This window comes from Bombus terrestris, chromosome 4 (assembly GCF_910591885.1).
Source record: "Bombus terrestris chromosome 4, iyBomTerr1.2, whole genome shotgun sequence".
Lineage (NCBI taxonomy): Eukaryota > Metazoa > Arthropoda > Insecta > Hymenoptera > Apidae > Bombus > Bombus terrestris.
This window is the reverse complement of record NC_063272.1, coordinates 702,044-719,726: the sequence shown is the minus strand read 5'-3', so window position 1 is coordinate 719,726 and position 17,683 is coordinate 702,044. Positions and strand designations below refer to the sequence as shown.

The 17,683-nt window shown below is 47.1% G+C and overlaps 1 protein-coding gene across 7 annotated transcripts in view; it reads right to left on the bottom strand.

The window, feature by feature from the left end:
• Positions 1-17,683, bottom strand: part of LOC100651181 (focal adhesion kinase 1) — a 38,312-nt gene that overhangs the window by 8,395 nt on the left and 12,234 nt on the right. For 2 of the 7 annotated variants that reach the window (XM_012318742.3, XM_012318743.3), the window contains exons 2-8: positions 9,138-9,771; positions 1,297-1,439; positions 941-1,116; positions 732-863; positions 501-650; positions 236-424; positions 74-154 (exon numbers count right to left, since the gene is read on the bottom strand). In XM_012318742.3, the coding sequence (XP_012174132.1) occupies positions 74-154; positions 236-424; positions 501-650; positions 732-863; positions 941-1,116; positions 1,297-1,439; positions 9,138-9,220 (954 nt within the window). In that variant the 5' untranslated portion in view covers positions 9,221-9,771. Of the gene's footprint in view, positions 1-73; positions 155-235; positions 425-500; positions 651-731; positions 864-940; positions 1,117-1,296; positions 1,440-4,850; positions 5,874-9,137; positions 9,772-11,359; positions 11,844-17,683 lie in introns of those variants that run through there. The other 5 variants (XM_020867746.2, XM_020867744.2, XM_020867745.2 and 2 more) reach the window with 5 other exon arrangements.

Genomic DNA, 17,683 nt, shown 5'->3' with positions numbered 1-17,683 from the left:
AAAATTTAATATTACCAACAAAACATTGTAACATTTTTTATAAAGCCAGCTAGTGCGTTAATCAGATATTTACCACCGTTCCTCCTCTGTGAGCCATGTAAGATATGCCTAAATCTGGTCCAATGACTAGTTCTACAGGTATAGACCAGCTGGACTGCAGTGCAGAACGATACAAGACAGTTTTAGACTATGATAACTAAAAGTAGACAGAGCTACGGCAATTCGACAAACTCACCCCCAAAGCGCATATAAATCTTTCCTGATCGAATCTGTAATACGCGCGCAAGAGATCAAAGAACTTGAACATGCATTCCAGCTCAGACAATGCTGCAACTTTTTTGAAATGCTGCTGTATTAACTTGCGTAGTGCCTTTGGTTTCATGCCATTCAACACGGAGCGCGGTAAGAACTTGTGTAGACCAACCTGCGAACCAAACGCGACGCTTTTACAGTAAACTCTCAAACAAACTAATCAACTTTCGTAGGAACAATGCGCTTACCTCTCTCTCTAGGTACTCGAGATTGCTCTTCTTGTCGAGCGCGACCTGTGGCATGTCTTTGAAGAAGTAGCGAATCTCAAGACAACATAGTTGTACCGCCACGTCCTGATCGAGAGCTGAGTGGTTTGCGCAGAGATAATCGTTTCGAACCTACGAGATAAGCAATTAAATCCTGTTCGACTATTATAAAATTGATGGAGCTGGTGCAGCTCGGTTGACTCTTGAAGATACCTGATCGTAGTAATAGTAGAAGGTCACTTTATCCTTTTCATATAGATCATTCAGGTTCTGTGGCAAGTATCGCACCCTCAGTTCGTACCTCCACTCGCAGTGAGGATGTTTTTTCTCGTACTTTTCTTGAACCTGGTAATAATAAACGAGCCTTAATCCCACTGTTTCTAATAAGAAAACTTGTTTCGGAACGGAAGATGTCAAAATACCTGATACATGGTTGTGTCTTGATGCAACCAGTAACTCTCCCCCGACCCAGGGTGATGCAGTCTCATGGCGTAAAGGTTTCTATAGTGTCTAGTTCCAACTGATAATCGACTAGTTACTAAAGAGATGATGCCCCTCACATCGATCGCATCACCGAATTTAACAACGTTGAAACCACCTGAAAATCAGACGACTCTCACTACGAACGACAGTTGCTTTACCACTCAAAGCAATCTCGAATCCTTTTTACGGAAAAACAACGCTCCCTTTTTTCCCCCGATATTTAATCAGTTTCATCGAAGCATTCTCCTAATTAATTTGGGTAGGACTTTGTTCAAGATCGAGGTAAAAAATTTACCGTTAGGCAGATGGACCTTTAGAGTCGCCTTGTCCATGGGGGTGGGCGATCCATGGGGCGGCGTGTTTCTTCCGCCGCCGCTTCCCTGCACGCCACCGCCACCTCCAGCTCCATCTCCTACGCCAGTGCTCATCCCCTCATGGCTGTATGAAAAAAAAGAAGAATAAAAAAGGGGTTGGTAAAGAAGTCGGCTTAGTCGACGACGCGGGAACGACCGCGTCAATTATGCATTATCTCATAAAACCTCGACTCGCACTAGGTAACTAACGCGCAAGCTTTGCATCGAGAAGATTAATTATTCATCGGACCATAGAGGGAAGAATTTCTTCTGAAACTCTTCTTCGAAGCGAATTTCGTTGTCGACGAAACGTGGATATTTCGCGAGAAGCAAAGAAACTTGTATCCTAGACATCGTATACGGTAACTGCCTGTTGGCACGTTCAATTACGACAAGTTTTTAAATTACCACAATCTCTTTTCCTGTTTTTCCTCATTATTAAAATCCCTGCTTTAATCAAAATTTTATGATAACGTTACACCGTGGTGTATACGTTTCTGGATGCTTACGGACAAAGATTTCTCATGCGAATGACCGAGTAATCATGATTGTTCATCAGGCGATTATCCTCAGCCGTTCCTCGCATGCTATCGAAGTTTGCTCGGTATTTTTCGACGTTACAAAAGAACAACGCGATACAATCACTAGTCACCATTCTATCTACTAGATTTGCACTCTGACGAAGACGTGTTTCACCAGGCAATGACTATTAACGAAGACGACCAGACATTTTGACGCCTTATCACGGGGATTAAAATTTTCACGATAATTTTTACGTATCTATGGTTGACGAATACCGACATTTTCCCAGACGAAGATTGCATCGGTGACGTCATACGAGATAGCCCAATAAAATATCTCGACTGTTCGTCTTCGATTTGACTGAAGACTGATTTGCCGTTTGCTGGCTATCGTGAATAGATATTCCAATGAAACAGCGTATTACATTCCTGCGGACGAAAGAGGATATTTTCTAAAATACATGGAAAGAAACCTTCTGAATCGCGACTCGGTTCGACAGAAGGGCGAGGGACTTTTCTGAAATGTTTTCCATACAAAAGAGTTGCAGAGTTAACCCTCTTCCTGTACGGGGTCAAAGACGATAGCGCGGCTAGATTTAGCTGAGCGTCGGTTAGGATAAAAAATTCGCGTAGCGTGAACGATGTTGGAAGGCTTTTGAGAAACGGGGCTGCACGTGTTTGTACCCAACCGCATCCCCATTCAACCGTCCGCGTTTCATACCAACCCCTTATGGACGCGGCCTTCTGACACATTTGCCTGCGCGTTGCACTTACATAGTTACCGATTCAGGCTGCTCGGAACGCGTGCATTCGTGGGAGAGAGCAGGCATTCACGGAAGTTCCCGATCTCGATTCTGAGACCGGAGTTCCGGCGACTCTTTTCAAACGGACCGAGCAGCTTAACGCGCTTGCTCGCGGTGAACATGTTCTGAAAGAACTTCGAATTCCCGCTGAAATTTGTGAGATTTCACGAGAATCGACGATCGGAGATAGACGTTCGTTCCGATGTGTTATTAAAATGATTTCACGTGATTATCGTTTCGTCATCGAGTTACGAAGCTATTTGACGAGTAGTTGAAAGCAACGCGCTGCGAGATGGAAGAATCTTTGCGAATGCAATGGTAAGAGGATCGCACGTCTGCAGGTACTTTACTACGCTCGGTTGAAAGTATTCGCAGCTTCCGGACACGTTCTTCAGCCACCTCTACGCGCAATCATCGAAACAAGTTTCATCTTTGTATTGACTTTTCACGTTCCTCGAAGAACCCGCAACATCGGTGACGCAACTTTTCACGCGTGTGTAAAACGACAGGTCTCACGCTAAATTCATGAAAAAGCTGACGCACGAAAGCGTCGTTGAGCAGTTCCAGCCGAGCCTTGTGTTTGCATCGCTGCTATTAATGCAAATGTATATTACGAGCGTCGTCCGCCTAAGGAATGCCGTCGGTCAGGGACGAAGCATTTACGCCGAGAACCACCAGCTATTCGTCTGGTGTACTGGATCGTGGAAAGGATCGCGTCGAATCAGAACCAGGTTGTTCTATCCAGGAACGCGAGCTTACTCTAAAAAATGGGATAACTTACCTATGGGCTGGAAGCATTTAATAATCGTTTTTCTACGCGAGAAGTACACTCGCCGCTCGTTTAAATTGTCATAAATTAAATGATCCAAACGTAACGGTAAAGTCTACCGAAAGGAATAAAATACGGCAAAATACGGCGAATGCTTCGTTAACAGCGCACAGCGGATGGAACAACCGTTTGTCGACCAGCAAAGCACGAATTAATTATTCGCGCAACGTTACACCGATTCACGGCGCGGTTACGTACCTCGTATAAACTCAAGCCCATGATCCGCGAACGATTATCGACACGAGTAAGCCGATACACGGTAAGTCGATCGGCCTTTTAATTCACGTGGCACTTTGGAGCAACGTAACGACGAACGAAGAGTTGCGTAACCAGCGTAATTGTTAAATGCCGCCGTGGTATCGGCCGGAGGAATCTTTCTACAGAAAGTCGAGATATAAGATGGAAGGACGAGGGACGAGCGAAAAGGTTGGCGGCCACCAGTTTTCTGTCCCCACGATGAATATTCATTGCTCGGCGTTTTCGCAGCTCGCTAAATCGGTCGAATTAATTCAATTGCGCGGATAATATTAAATAGCTTCCGCCCCGCTAATTACAAAGCGCAAACACCGAGCTCAACTTATTACTTGTTTGTCGCTGAATATCAAGCAGACGAAATAGCTGATTGGATTCTAGACTCGATTCGCACGGAGAAAAATAGCGGCGCGTTACTTTCTTTTTTCGTTAGTGTCGAAGATGAGCTGCTACGATCGATAATTCAGCGAGATCGGTGAACGAGATCGCACCGATTACACGGCTGCTATCGTTCGGAGGACTGACTTTTCTGTTTCTAGGGCGACGTATCGCAGCGAGAAATCGGGAGCACGCGACGACAGCCGCTACTAAGAGAGTTTCTCGTCGCGGAGGGTAGTCTCGGTGGTATAAAAAGAGGGAGAAAAGAGCAAGGAAAAGAGAGAAAGAGAGAGGATACGAGAAGTGCGTCCCTGACCCGACGACGGAGCGGCTCGACTCGGCACGAGCAGGACCACCACGCACCTGCGACTATCGCCCACGCACTTTACCTTTCACTATTACTTTCTCTATTGCGCTTTTGCATCGTCACAGCCGTAACGAGGCTCGCGTGCCTCTATCGCTCGTTACAAGCCGCGAAACATACTCGTCGCCACGGAAAAATACAAGCGAGAGTAATAAATCGTCGCTGGCTTGTTTCGCGGAAGTCGAACGATTTACGGGATCTCTGATTGCACGAAGGAATCTTAATTGCGTAAGAACAGCGAGGATGGAACAAGTAAGACTCTCGATGATGCAAATTCTCCTCCTCCGCTTCTTCCTGCAGACGTTTCTATTTCCTCGGTCTCCCTTCTTTCACGCTTTCTGAGGTTTACCTCGGACGAGACACCCTGTGAAATTTCCACGTGCCAACGGTGTCAGGTGTGTAGGAGTCGTTGCATCTCAATTGCCCCAGGGAGCATAGCAAACCCCCGTTCTCTCTTCTCCATCGTTTCTCCCGAGGACATGCTCTGTCTCGCCGGAGAAAAAAAATCCCCTTGGGATCTTTGCCCAATGATTCCAAGTTTTGGCCGCGGCAGCTCGGCCACGAGATTCCGTTGGCTTTGCGTTCCACCAGCTCCAGCATTATCCTTCCGGAGTGTTCGACGATCTCGTACGAAATCACGTACAACTCATCGAACGAATCCAGGAATATCTACTTATTCGCCGAAGCAATACCGCGGAATGTTCGTCGACTGATAATCAGTTGGTTGGACGCGTCATCGAATAGCAAGCACTTGCGTAGTTGCCGTTGAAAATTCTTCGATCGAATCGTAGATCGCTTTATCGATATCTTAGCGAACTGCGCTTGATCCGGTTGTCTCGTCATAGTCTTTTGTCATCCGTTGCCCATCTACTTTTGCTCGTACGGTGGTAACTCGATTCTTAAGCGCGTGGATCGTTTGATTGGTACGGTGTCCATTCGATCCACATGATCGATGCTAGCGAATCGAGACGCGAGGGAATTGTGTCGGAACGATCGCATGGGTCTCGTTTTACGAAATTGAATTACATCTGGCTGGGGCAGGCTGCGCGGTCGCCGTGTCTCGAAATATAGCCATGGTATAAGGGGAAAGACGAGGAACGGGCATTGCGTACGATTTTAATTTTGCGCTGGCTGGTTCAACGTCCCGAGTCGCCGATCGTTTTCGCGAGTTTTCCTGCCCCGATGGAGAACACGGGTGTGCCGAGTAGCATACGATTTTCAATACGAAAATAGAACGTGGAGAATATTTTACCACGGAAATGAAACTCGACTCGTCCTTGTTTTTTCCTTCGCGCCTTGAAACACCGGAGACGCGATTCACCCTGCCAGCTCGACACACCCTCGATACGTTCGCGTTTCTTTGCCACGAATCGCGTACGCGCTACCTCGACGTCGGATAGAAACTGATCGACGAGTCGAACGGACAACCTGCCGTTCTCTCTCTTCTCCTCTCTTTCCCTATTGAGCCGTTCTTTCTCTTCTGTGTCCGTGTTTCACTGGCTCTAACGCGTGGGACGTCGATGAAAAATCGCGTCGCTAGCGCAATTCCTACGGCGCAAATAAACAGGGCGATCGGCTGTTCCAAGTCGGTGCACGATCGCGCCAACAGACTGCCTGGAGACGCCGATTGCTCGATATTTCACCTCCGTGAAACTTCCAACGCGATCGCTTCTCCCCTTCTTGCTTTCTATTTCCGTTTAATCGATTTTTAAGGTTAAGAGATGCATTTGATCCTGCTTGCGTGAGCTTCAAAGCGAGTCGTTTTCATCGGAATGAAAAAGAAATGCGGATCTTATATAAACTAGCTACGTTTCTCTATAGGGATGAGAGAGAAAATGATGACAGATTGTAATCAGGGTAACTAGGCTACAAAGAAAACGCGGAAACCGGGCCCAGGACAAGGAACGCAAAGCATCGACAATACCGAGCGAAGAAAATACGAGTCTTGCAATGCGATCGAGTTGCGGTGTGAAAGGTTCTCCACGGGACAACGAGCTGGCGGTGTTTAATGGCATTTAAGCGAAGGATAGAAGTTAAACAATAGTCCGCAGGAATAAATCATCCACAGGATATATTCGACCGTTCCGATAGAGCCGCCAACTTTACGAGAATTTATATTTTTATGAGCAGTCGCGGATTCACCAAGTTATTTCATAGAGAAGGAAGAACGTTGTATTCTCTATGGTCTGAAATTCAGATACATTCATGGTGTAACTCGTAGGATTTAACACCCATATAGCATCGCCGGCGATCTAGCTTAGCTGGATCGATCGCTCCAATGCATGACAACGGTGTGTAATCAAGGAGATGGAATACGAGGTGCATCCGCATTGCGACTCCGACACGATTCTACACATACATAGATAGTTCGCGAACATCGTGGCACATTTTCACATCGATAACTTTGTAGTTCAACTCCATCTTCCTTCTCCTTTTTCTTTCTTTTCTTCTAACACGTTTGCCATTTTTAAGCTATTTCTCTTCCTAATTTATTCGTTGCAATATTTGCGTTTATCTTTCTTGGTAAACTGAATTTTCTCCCAGCTAAACAATTCACGAAGAACGTTATAGAGTTACTTCTTCGGATGTAGGAAATTGTTCCAAGTTTCAATTTCTTTAGAGTAAGGCGGATATATATTTGAGGGAAGTATTGCCGGAGAGAAATCTTTGAAGCGATACATTATTTACCACTAACATGGATAGACATCGTTCAAGGAAATAGCTGGAACCGGAAGGAAACCTCGAAAAACGAAAACAGCAGCGAGGTAATCGATACGATTTTCGACAAAATGACCACTAATTGACCACAGGATGGACGTCGTTCAGGGCACGAATTTCACCAAGGGGGTAGTAAAGGGCAAACTCCAAACCATCAGAAATCATAGAATGTCAAGCAGAGGGAATTGAGCGGAACTTCTCATGAAAGATCGCGGTGGTTATCCACTTTTTGTGAATCTGAACAAGCGATACTTAACCTGAAAGAGCAACGCCAGATGCTACGAGTTACCTTCGTGCTCGAGTTGATTATTTCTTAACAGGATATTAAGAAGATACGCTTCATTGGGTTCAAATTCGATGTCCTTTTTCCCGACAATCTCGGAACGGCTATACTATATGTTAAATACAAGAATACTCATGGGACGTCGGCGATTAATTCGAGGTTGATTTGACGCTATCCGAGACGACGCGGTCAGCTTACGAAAAGTAAAATCGAAGGTCGACCTCTCGAAAATTCGTTGCTCGTAGAACGATGGTGGTCCATCTAAATTTTAAAATGATGACTCTCGTGGATTAAAAACTCGTTGAACTTCGAATGGAAAGGCGAATTCGGTTTCCCAACAGCTTTCGAACAATGAAACTCGTTCGTACCGTAGAAAAGTGTTCCGAACTATCCTATTTGTGCAACAAAGATCGCTTATCAAGGCTCGAACGAGATTTATCCCATACATTGCGTCCTTGATTTCGAATCTATGTTAAAATTCGTATTGTTCTTGCTTAGGATAGCATCGAATTCGTTTTACTTTTCGATTATTCCGAAATTTCGATTACTCGGATGAAGCGAGGAAATTACTTTTACGGGGGATATCACTGTTTATGTAGCTCTCGCGGCGAGCTGACGCGACTCGGAACTAAGTACATAGACGCAAGTAGTAGCGAACCACTTGAGAAAAGCGTGGCAGATGTCTTCCGAAACTTTTTAGGTAAGGTCTGACCAGCGAGTTCTGGCTGGCATCCTGGCCAAAGTTTCCTCATTTTCCACGTCACGTGACTTCTTTCTAGCTATTCGGCGAGGTAATTTTTTTGCTGTAATTCGACGGACCATGGAGCTTTTTAGATGGAATTGTGGTCGCGGTAAAACTTTACAACGTACAATGCAAAGCGATTATCGTCGAACGAAAGAGAAACGAAGACGCAGTAACGTCGATAGAACGATGCGATACGATTCTTTTGTCGAGGACGCAGATAATATTTAATCTTGAAAGATTTCGAAAGTTTGCAAGTATAAGGAAACGATAGTAGCTACGCACCGGCGATATTGAAGTTCATTTAATAGCATCAATTAGAAACGGTTACCGAGAGAGCTGTGGTCGATGATGGCAATTTCGCCATGGTTACCCGTTCGTATCGACGTAACACAGTCTACGAAAAAAGAAGGTGTTTTCGCGCGAAACCATCTGCGTTCCTCTTCTTCCTTCTCCTTTTACTCCCACTCGAATCTCCCTCGCGGCGTTTCCCTCCATTCACGAATTGGAAGAGGGACTTGCAAAGGCTTTATGCATGGAAATTGCCATTGGCTGCTCTTCAAACGAACTAACCCCTTTGTTTAAACGCCTGTTCCGTGGTTCTGAAGATTCTAACAGCTGGATACCCAGCGTCTAAGGAACCAGAACCATCTCGAACCCCCTGGGCAAACTTTCCAAAACCTCTCCGAGATCGCGTATTATCGAGATTCGATTCGTTCTCATGGCCGGTGAAACGCGTAATTTATTTCATCTTTGTCTCGTCGTCGTTGCGGATCTTTTCGCGTCCCTTTGATACAAAGCCGCTCGAAACGACCGCGTTCGATAACGCGATACAAGTATAAACACGATCGGCGTGAATTCGCGGAGAAATACTTTTTGGTCGTGATACTTACTCGGTGGTTTCGAGGTACTGGAAGACTCGGTAAACGGGTCGTCGATACATGAAGAGATGGTCCTCGACACGCTCCACCATCATCCTAAAACCACTTCATTCGAAACGGTGGGTCACTGATCATCACCCACCACTAGTCACTGTTTTCATCGGCACGGTGAGGAATAGAACACTTCGTTCGAGAACGTATAGGCGTGAAATAAATCTTCAGGACGGAAGACGCGATTTTCTTGTTTCCACTGTTGTCTCGCTATATCAGTGTCCACGATTTTATCGAAAGAGTTCTCTGAAGCAAGAAGAGAACGAATTTTCGAAGGAAAGCAGTCGGTTCCGGTGTCGGTAGGACTTGGAGCGTCGTGCACGAAGCGGCGGAATTCAGTGGTACCTCGATGCAACTTCTTCGTTCACCGGTGATGTTTCTTCCCTTTCCGGTGCATTTGCTGCACCGCCACTTTCGAATCGATATCGTCGTCGGAAACACACACCGGAGATGCACTGGAAATTTTAACCCGTCCTCTTCTTCGATTAACGAGCTAGCTACTGGATCTACCGAACTCGCGATTCTATATTCCACGGCTTCGATGGATTTCAATTTTGATCTCCGTTGAACGACGGTTTCTATCGTTGCTTAATAACTGTGAACAACCATCGACGTAATTTTAAAACAACTATCTTTATGCAAGATAATCGCTTTCAAACGAACTCCTCCTCCACTTCTTTCCAGTACCGCACGGGAAAGTGGAAAAGCTAGTTTAATGTCGTCTATCGCGGAGCGTGGCGGGAAGATACGGGTGTTCTTATCTAAGCCGTTGCTTCATCTTTCCAAGCGTCGGAAACTCTTGTTGCGCGATTTGCGAGTAACTTCAAAAACCGATAGAGATCTCGCGTGCACTCGCGTACGTCTATGAGGACGAACCTAACCTATCCCAAAGGCAGGGGCACCGCCTAATCCTGGCCACAGACCCTCCAGTCCCGTCACGTAAATTCCGCCAGAACCGGACATAAACATGAAACTATTTAGTCGAGATATTGACTGTTCGTTCCACGAAACTACGGGAACAGTATTTTCTGGGGCGAATTTAAACTTTCATCGCATTCGAAAAATACCTCTGGCAGCAGAGGGATTCTCTTACAACGAGTTTGACTCGAGTACTTTCGAGAAACGAATATCTATGTTGGAATGTAGTTTATGGCGAATGGATGAGAGAGATTTAATTCGTGAAAAAGCTCGCACGACTCCCGGTAAGGCATGCAATCTATTTCAAGATGGACACCACCCACGTCTGTCTGCAGTCTCCGCAGGGCCGACTACCGCAGTGTTATTCCCGTTGGTACGGTAATTAGCCTGCAAGTTTTGCGAACATTTTCGCCGTGCTAAACGTTCCGTCTACGTCGGCGAAAATCGGCTTTCTTTCGCTTCGATGCATATGTGTATTTAGAGATAAGAGAGTAGTCGTGTTAATGAAATTCAGAGGGGTCCCGCAGGTTCGAACGACTATTCGATTAATCCACGTTTAAACGTAGGGAAACCAAATGGTCTGGGGGAACGAAACGTGTTTTATCATGGACGGCTTCGTAATAGTTCATAAATATTCCCGAGAGCATTTTTCGGCTTAAAAAGTTATCGCAGAAGAAAAGCGTCCTTGGCACGATATAAAGTTACATTCGCGTCGATTCGGTTAACTAAACGTTCTCCTGGATTGGAGAAATAAAGCCGTTTCTAAAATTATACGATTCACAACCCGGAGAACTTTCGAAGAACTTTAAGATTTTGTCCCTATAGTTACCTCTTAACGATACTATAAGATTTGGCGCTTCGATACTTGGAATAAGCGATTAATATACTGGAGGTTTATGCGCGAAGAAATTCGAGTTGAGAAAAAGCATGGTCGAATCGAAAGAACGAGGACATTTCTGTGAAAATTCGCATCGGCTAGTGACGGTACACGCGTGCTCCGCGCACGAATCCAGCGTGCGCTCGATTTTGCGAAACGTAACCAAGCTCGTGTCGCTGACCGAATCAAGGTCGTGCAACCTTGACACGGCGCTTCGAAATCTTCCTCCTCTCTTCGTCACCCACCCACTGGTTCGTACTTCACCTTCGGCTACTTCCTGTCGCATACGTGCCGATATATGTATCGCGATTCCTTCCAACTCCTGACATGACAAACCCAAGTACCGCACACTTCGTACAACTTTCCTTTCCAGCCAGTTTTTGGTTACCTTCGTCGGTTCCTATCTCATCCCTCGAACCACCTCGTCTTCCCTTGTCGCTCTTCGAAACTTCACTTGAATTCACATATCGATGCCACGTATAAAAGTGGAGAACTTCACAGGAAGACGTAGAAGTCGCACAAGCGAACACAGGACGCAAAGAGGGAACGGCTCGTAGCACGCTTCCAAAGGACGCGCAGGACGCGCAGGACGCGCAGGACGCGAAGGGCAAGTAGCGCGGATAGCACCGGGTTTCAGATTGGCAAGTTTCGTGGAACGCGATAGGCAAACGTGTCGTGACCTTGGTTCGGTGTTGGGAATCCGCGAAACGCAGGCGAATGGACGGCTTCGGTGGACAGCGGGATGAATTCCCGGAGCGGAATCGTTGCTCGAAAACGAGCGCCTAGCAACAGCGTATCGCGAGAACGACGCGCGCTCGTCGTCTCCTCGGTTGCGTCAGGTATACGTTTTGCCGGTTCAAGGGGAGCAAGCGCTTTGCTGGGTGCGGCAGCCTGCGCCGCGACGCCCGGCGTCCTTCCCCCGGTACGGCTCACCCACCGAGCCTTTCTCCCTTCATCCCTATCTATCGGCCTCCCTTGGTTCGTCGGCCGCCTACCCTCGATCCTGACACGGCTCGCAACCCCCGACACACACGGTTCAGGGGCGAACGTTCGCGTCCGATCCTGCGAGTTCTCCTCTCCTCTGTCCTCCATATTACTGTTCTCTCTCATTCTCTCTATTACCCGTAGACCGTTTGTCACGGTACGCGCAACTATTTGCATCGAAACGAAAGACAGTTGTTCGCATTTTTCAGGATTGCGACAGCTTCCAGGGGTAAGTATCAAAAGGTTTGGAAAATTGGAAAGGGCTGGAAATGGACTAGTTCGAAGATTGCGAGTGTTTTCTGCTTGGCAGTTTCGAGCGGTAGGATTCCGCGTGATGCGTTGGATAGAGGTAGCCGCGAACTCGCTGGCGAAGCATCTGGGAACGTCTGCCAGCGTTTCGAACGTTTGCCAATGCGGTAGCCGCAAGTTCGTTCGTATCTGAACGAGCAAAGATCCCGTACCATTTGCCAAATTAGTTTCACGCTTGCTATCGAACCGTTCGAATTAATTTCGGCGGTGATTCCGTAATAGCTGCGCTTCGACACGCTGTGGAAACTCGGGGTTTCGCGTAAGGATGCGTCCCTGAGCGAAGGACAAGCTCGGCATCCCCTGGAGAGTCGAGTACTGGAATAACCGCAACATCGGCCGACCCTACGGAGAAGCATAATCGACGAAATTAACTCGATTACTCTCATACAATGTTCGCGCGTCCTTGAAACCTACGTTGTCGAGTGTTATCGTCAGACTAGCCTAACATTTCGTAAGTTCGAAAACAAGAGCTTTCTCAGACTGCCTGAGTGCATTTGTAAACGCGTTCATTCTATTTCCGAAATAATCCTTTAAACCTGGAAAATATTAAACCTGTCCAAGCTGTACGCTACAGCTATATACGTACAAACAGACTGAGAAAACAATTTACCGTCAGAGCCGTTCGTTTCGCGCACAGCGACGAGTTAATTCACGTGGTTATTTTCACGAGAAACGGGTCGTGCGATAATGCGAAACTACGATGCATCGAGTGGCCGGAGAGGTACGCCCCTGATAGCTGAACAACCCTCGAGAGCCGCTAGTCGGAATAGCCGCAACCCCGTTCGAGCCTATGCGCATATATAACTCTCACGCTACTTCCTGTGACTACGAATGGAATATTCACTGTGACCGAAGTGTGCGCGTTGCAGCTCGCCTAGGTCAGAGACCTATCCGCAACCTCTTGAAAATTTGCGCGTACCTGTGTGTCTGGCCGGCACGTTGTGTGCCTGTGTATCGGGACGTTCGAGTGACTGAAACCACGATTCGTACATATTGATCTGATTAAATATCGTTAGAAACGCCGGCGATGCGACCACGAATATCGGAAGAATATTCGCAACAGCAAGTTGTGTCTTTCAACGATATTATATTCGACCACGTGCTGCTCACAACCTGTTACGACATCCAGTCGGATCGATACGTTTGTAGTAACGCGAGTTACGTCGTCAGGACTGCCTGGGCAGGATTTAACGATCCGATGGGGCATAAGATTATCGCGGGGACAGACGAAATGTCAAGGTTTAATTAATCCTTTTCGTAGACAATTTAATTATCTTTGCGACGGGATTTGCCCGTCACACGAGATTAATACGGCATACAGGGGAAGGTAGGAAGACAACGAAGTTATGGACGAAATCAAGTCGACTTTCGCGACTCTGTTTCGCAAATACTGTCGTCCGCCTTTTGCGAGCCACGATAGCGAAGCAATTACGCCATCCTCTTCCGCTAGTCGTTTTAAATAACCAAAAGAGCTTGCGAGCTCCGATAATTGTTACTTTCGACGAAGGGTTGGGAACCGGTCTCAGGCTTCGGCTGGATTGACTTTTTGTTTCGAAAGTTACAACGGCGAAACTTTCGCCAACCTCGGTTCTTCGGTAACTCTGGAAATTAGGAACGATTCGATTCTTCATCGTCGACGTAATATTCCGTCGAAATAACGGTCTGTATCGGAGCTTCGATATCGACGATTTCTAACAAGACAATTAAGAGGAAACGGGGAAGCCACGGTACCAATAGGTACGTATACCCTATGAGCCTAATTCGATTTATCTGTCGATTGGCGTGTTATCATCGAACACAGACGCTCGCCAGCTAAGATAGACGCGAGATAGGAAGTATTTGGAGTAATCGGCCGAGAAACGAGAACAGAAATTGCGTGTTGGAGATGCGTTCTAGGACGCGATAAACTCGCAGCAGGGAAAGCAATCGCTATCTATGGTTTTTCTCTTGTTTGAAACGACGACGATAGTATGCCCTGTCGATTCCCGGGAAATTAAAGTCTCTCCTGTATAAAGCCGGCGGCGAATAGACGAACAACAGAGACGACAGGAAGAATTCGTAGGTTTCGATACCGTCAATATCCCAGAATTCCTGGCACGTACGTAATCTTGACGCGCTTGCATCCTGTACGACAACTTCGATTCGGAATAATACCACGGAGAAAAATGACGTCGGCCGTACCGCGATCGATTCCCCCTTTTCTCTCTCTTCCATTATTTCTCTTCGAGAATTTCTCTCAGCCTTTTTCCTTCTCGATGAAAATGGGAAAATTCTCCAGTTGGCTCCGTGGTTTAATGGAGAACCTTCTCTCGAAAATTTATCGAGAAAGCGAGAGCGGCATGATTTCGTCGGTGAGATAAAATATTTAATTTTGTCCGAAACGGGTGAAGCGGAAGCTCGAGGACGACACGTTCGAGAGCATTATCGCCCCAGTCTGGACCAGTCTCGCCCCTTGTTCATCGTTAGATACCCTTGTTGATACGCGGCTGCCCTGTCGAAAAAGGGAGATTCTCCCGCCGCGCTGTGTATGTATACGTATCTCCGATGCAAATTAGTGTGCGACGAGAGAGCATACTGTTTTTCATGCATCCCTCTCCGATCCCTCTTCAACCCCTCTCTCGGCCGTCCAGTCCATTCCATTCGTTTTCTTCTTTTTGGATTGGCCTCGTGAGAACGTTGAATTATCGATCCATGGCTAGTCCAGAGGCATCGTCGCTGACAGCTGCCGCGAGCACTGACGAGAGATTAAAGTATTCCGCAAGGCAATGCGGAGAAACGACTTTCGCGTGAGAAGCTTCTCCGAAACGCCGCGTCACCATGATAAGGTTTCATGATTTTAGGCATTGCATGTTTCTTGATCCCGTCGAGCCCCGTTTCTTCGGAGGCGCATTTTTCCACGAGAGAGTTTCAGCGGTAATTAGACGACTGGATGCACGACACGGCCTTGAACTTCGAACCGTCGCGCCGTGCACCGATGTGGCGGCAGGAGGCATACACGGTATGTCGCGCATATACGCGCCATCCGGTCCGCGACCGACAACGAGCAACGATTCCTCGCCCTGCCATCCCTTATCATTTACTTATCGTCCCTGTCTTTCCTGTCGGCTCGTTCGTTTTATTATTACGCATCGGCACAAACAGATTACAGTTGCGTGGACGTGGGCTACGCGGAATATTTCGGTCCCGACTGACATTGCACGCGACCGGCTCTATCCGCCACGATATCGTCTATCGTTTGACGTAAGTTACGATTATAAAAACAAGATAATCGTGGCTCAAATTCTTTTCGTGGAACGAAACTTCGTCGTAATTATCGCGAAACTGATTTTTTTTTTTTAATGGACATGAGAAGCACCGCGAAGATCGTGCGATTCGAATCTACGCAACGAGGGTATCGCGGGTCTTGGGAAAATTCACGCGGTTCTCGCTATAAATCGCTAATTGGCCAACGCATTTCCATGGACGTGTGTTCGAATCGAGCCCACGGTTCATTAGCTCCCTCGTTTCTGCTCGATATGTTCGAGTTTTAGAGGAGGTAGCGACTATGAATTTTCCCGTGGCCGATAGATACGGTACGCAATAGCGACAATTTACGAGAAGGGAAACGCTGAAAATTATGAAATTGCTCGCGTTCTCGTGAATCAACGAGTTAATTCATATCGACGAGGCTCTCTCCTTTTTCGCACGGCTCGATAGCACAGATGATAGATGCGGCTCGTGTATCGCGTAAGAGCAGAAGCGGACCGTTGTTCCCGCCTCCGCTTCACAGAACAAAACGAACCGAAGCGTAAATAAAACGCCGATAGATTCGCGGCGCGTTACGATCCACGGACAAAAGTATCTCCAAGTTCATCGAACTAGGCGCGCGCACGATAGGCGAACAATGGCCATCGAGCGTTCGGATGCGTTTCGTCCCGTTGGGAAACAAGCAACACCGGCTCCACGCATCGCTACTTTCACACGCGGTTTCCACAAGTCCTATTCTATCCTTTCCGTCGTTCCGCTCGATTGAGCGACGTGGACTATCGAATTAAGGTGGATTTACGCTTACTATACGGCGCGGATCATCACGCAACGGCAACATTACGTACCGTACGGTGGCTGATAGCGTGAACGGTCTCGTTTAAAGCCCATGTTTCAAAATTCTGTCGTACCGGTGCCGTTCCGTTACTGCTATGTCCACGCTTATACCAACAGCCCTATCTTACTTTTCGCAAAAATGTTTATTGGAACAGAACCGTGCCGTAACCGTGCCGTGCCAGAGAGGATAATATAAATCCACCTTTATGCGGCGTTCAATCGCAACGCGTTACGTCGACCTACAATTAACGGATCGAGCGTCAAACGGGTGAAGGTAAGAGGATTACCGCGAGACAGGATCATCCGTCGGAAGCGGAGCACCTAATTACCTCTTGTACCGTTCAAGGTTCCGAGATAATTTTTTTCCTTTAGAGTGAACAGGATGCGAACAGGTTTTTCGGTACAAATATCTTCAGAACCGGACGTTCTTTTCCTCGGAAAATTGTATTATCAATTCTTGTTTGTTTTAGCAAAACATGGCAAAATGGTTAGGAATGCGAAAAAGTCGAACGACCGTTACGAATACGTCTGATCGGAGGCTAATACTCAGTGGCCATAAACGATGCCGTGTATGGCCTATCGCGGCACTTCCGGTCCCCGGTGTGACGGACATGGACGCGTCCGAGTGAATATATGCGAGGAATACAGACAGACTCGCGTGTCGAAGGTGTATAGCGGTGGTTTTGAAAAATGTATACGTGCCATCTCGCAGCTGCGCCCTCATAATTATGCGCTGAGCATATTCGGCGAGTGACGACGGTGGTCCAACATGGCGGTACGCGTCGTGTGCTTACTCCTTTTCCTTTTTCGACGGTTATTGACAGGTGATTCAACGGATGGAACATCGGACGATTGTTCTCTCTTCGTAAGCGTGTTCCGTAAGCGATTTTCAACGACACGTGGCAAGGAAAGGGTTGCGATAAAAAAAAAAAAAAAGGAAAAAAGACAGAAACGAAAATAGACATGTAACAAATACGGGAGCAGAGAATAGGGATATGCGTAATATCGCTATCGTCGTCCACGGAAACAGTCATCGCGAGTCTAAACGATCTTGGTCGAATCACGAGGACTTCTCTGAAAACCAAGCTGAAGCATGTTCGCTTCTGCTACAGATTTAGCCGAGTCTACCCCTCTTCGTAGCTGCGAACTCGAGCGGAATCGTCGAGTCGGACACGCTACCTCTACCACGGGAAACAAAGAGTTTCCGCGGAATTTTTTTTCGGCTCGTTAATCGCCAGCGATTCCACGCTCAAGTCCGCTCGACACGTTGCCGTTATTCCACCGTTCACGATTGCTCCTTTTTGCTACGGATTTAGAACCTTGGGAAAGGGAATAGCAA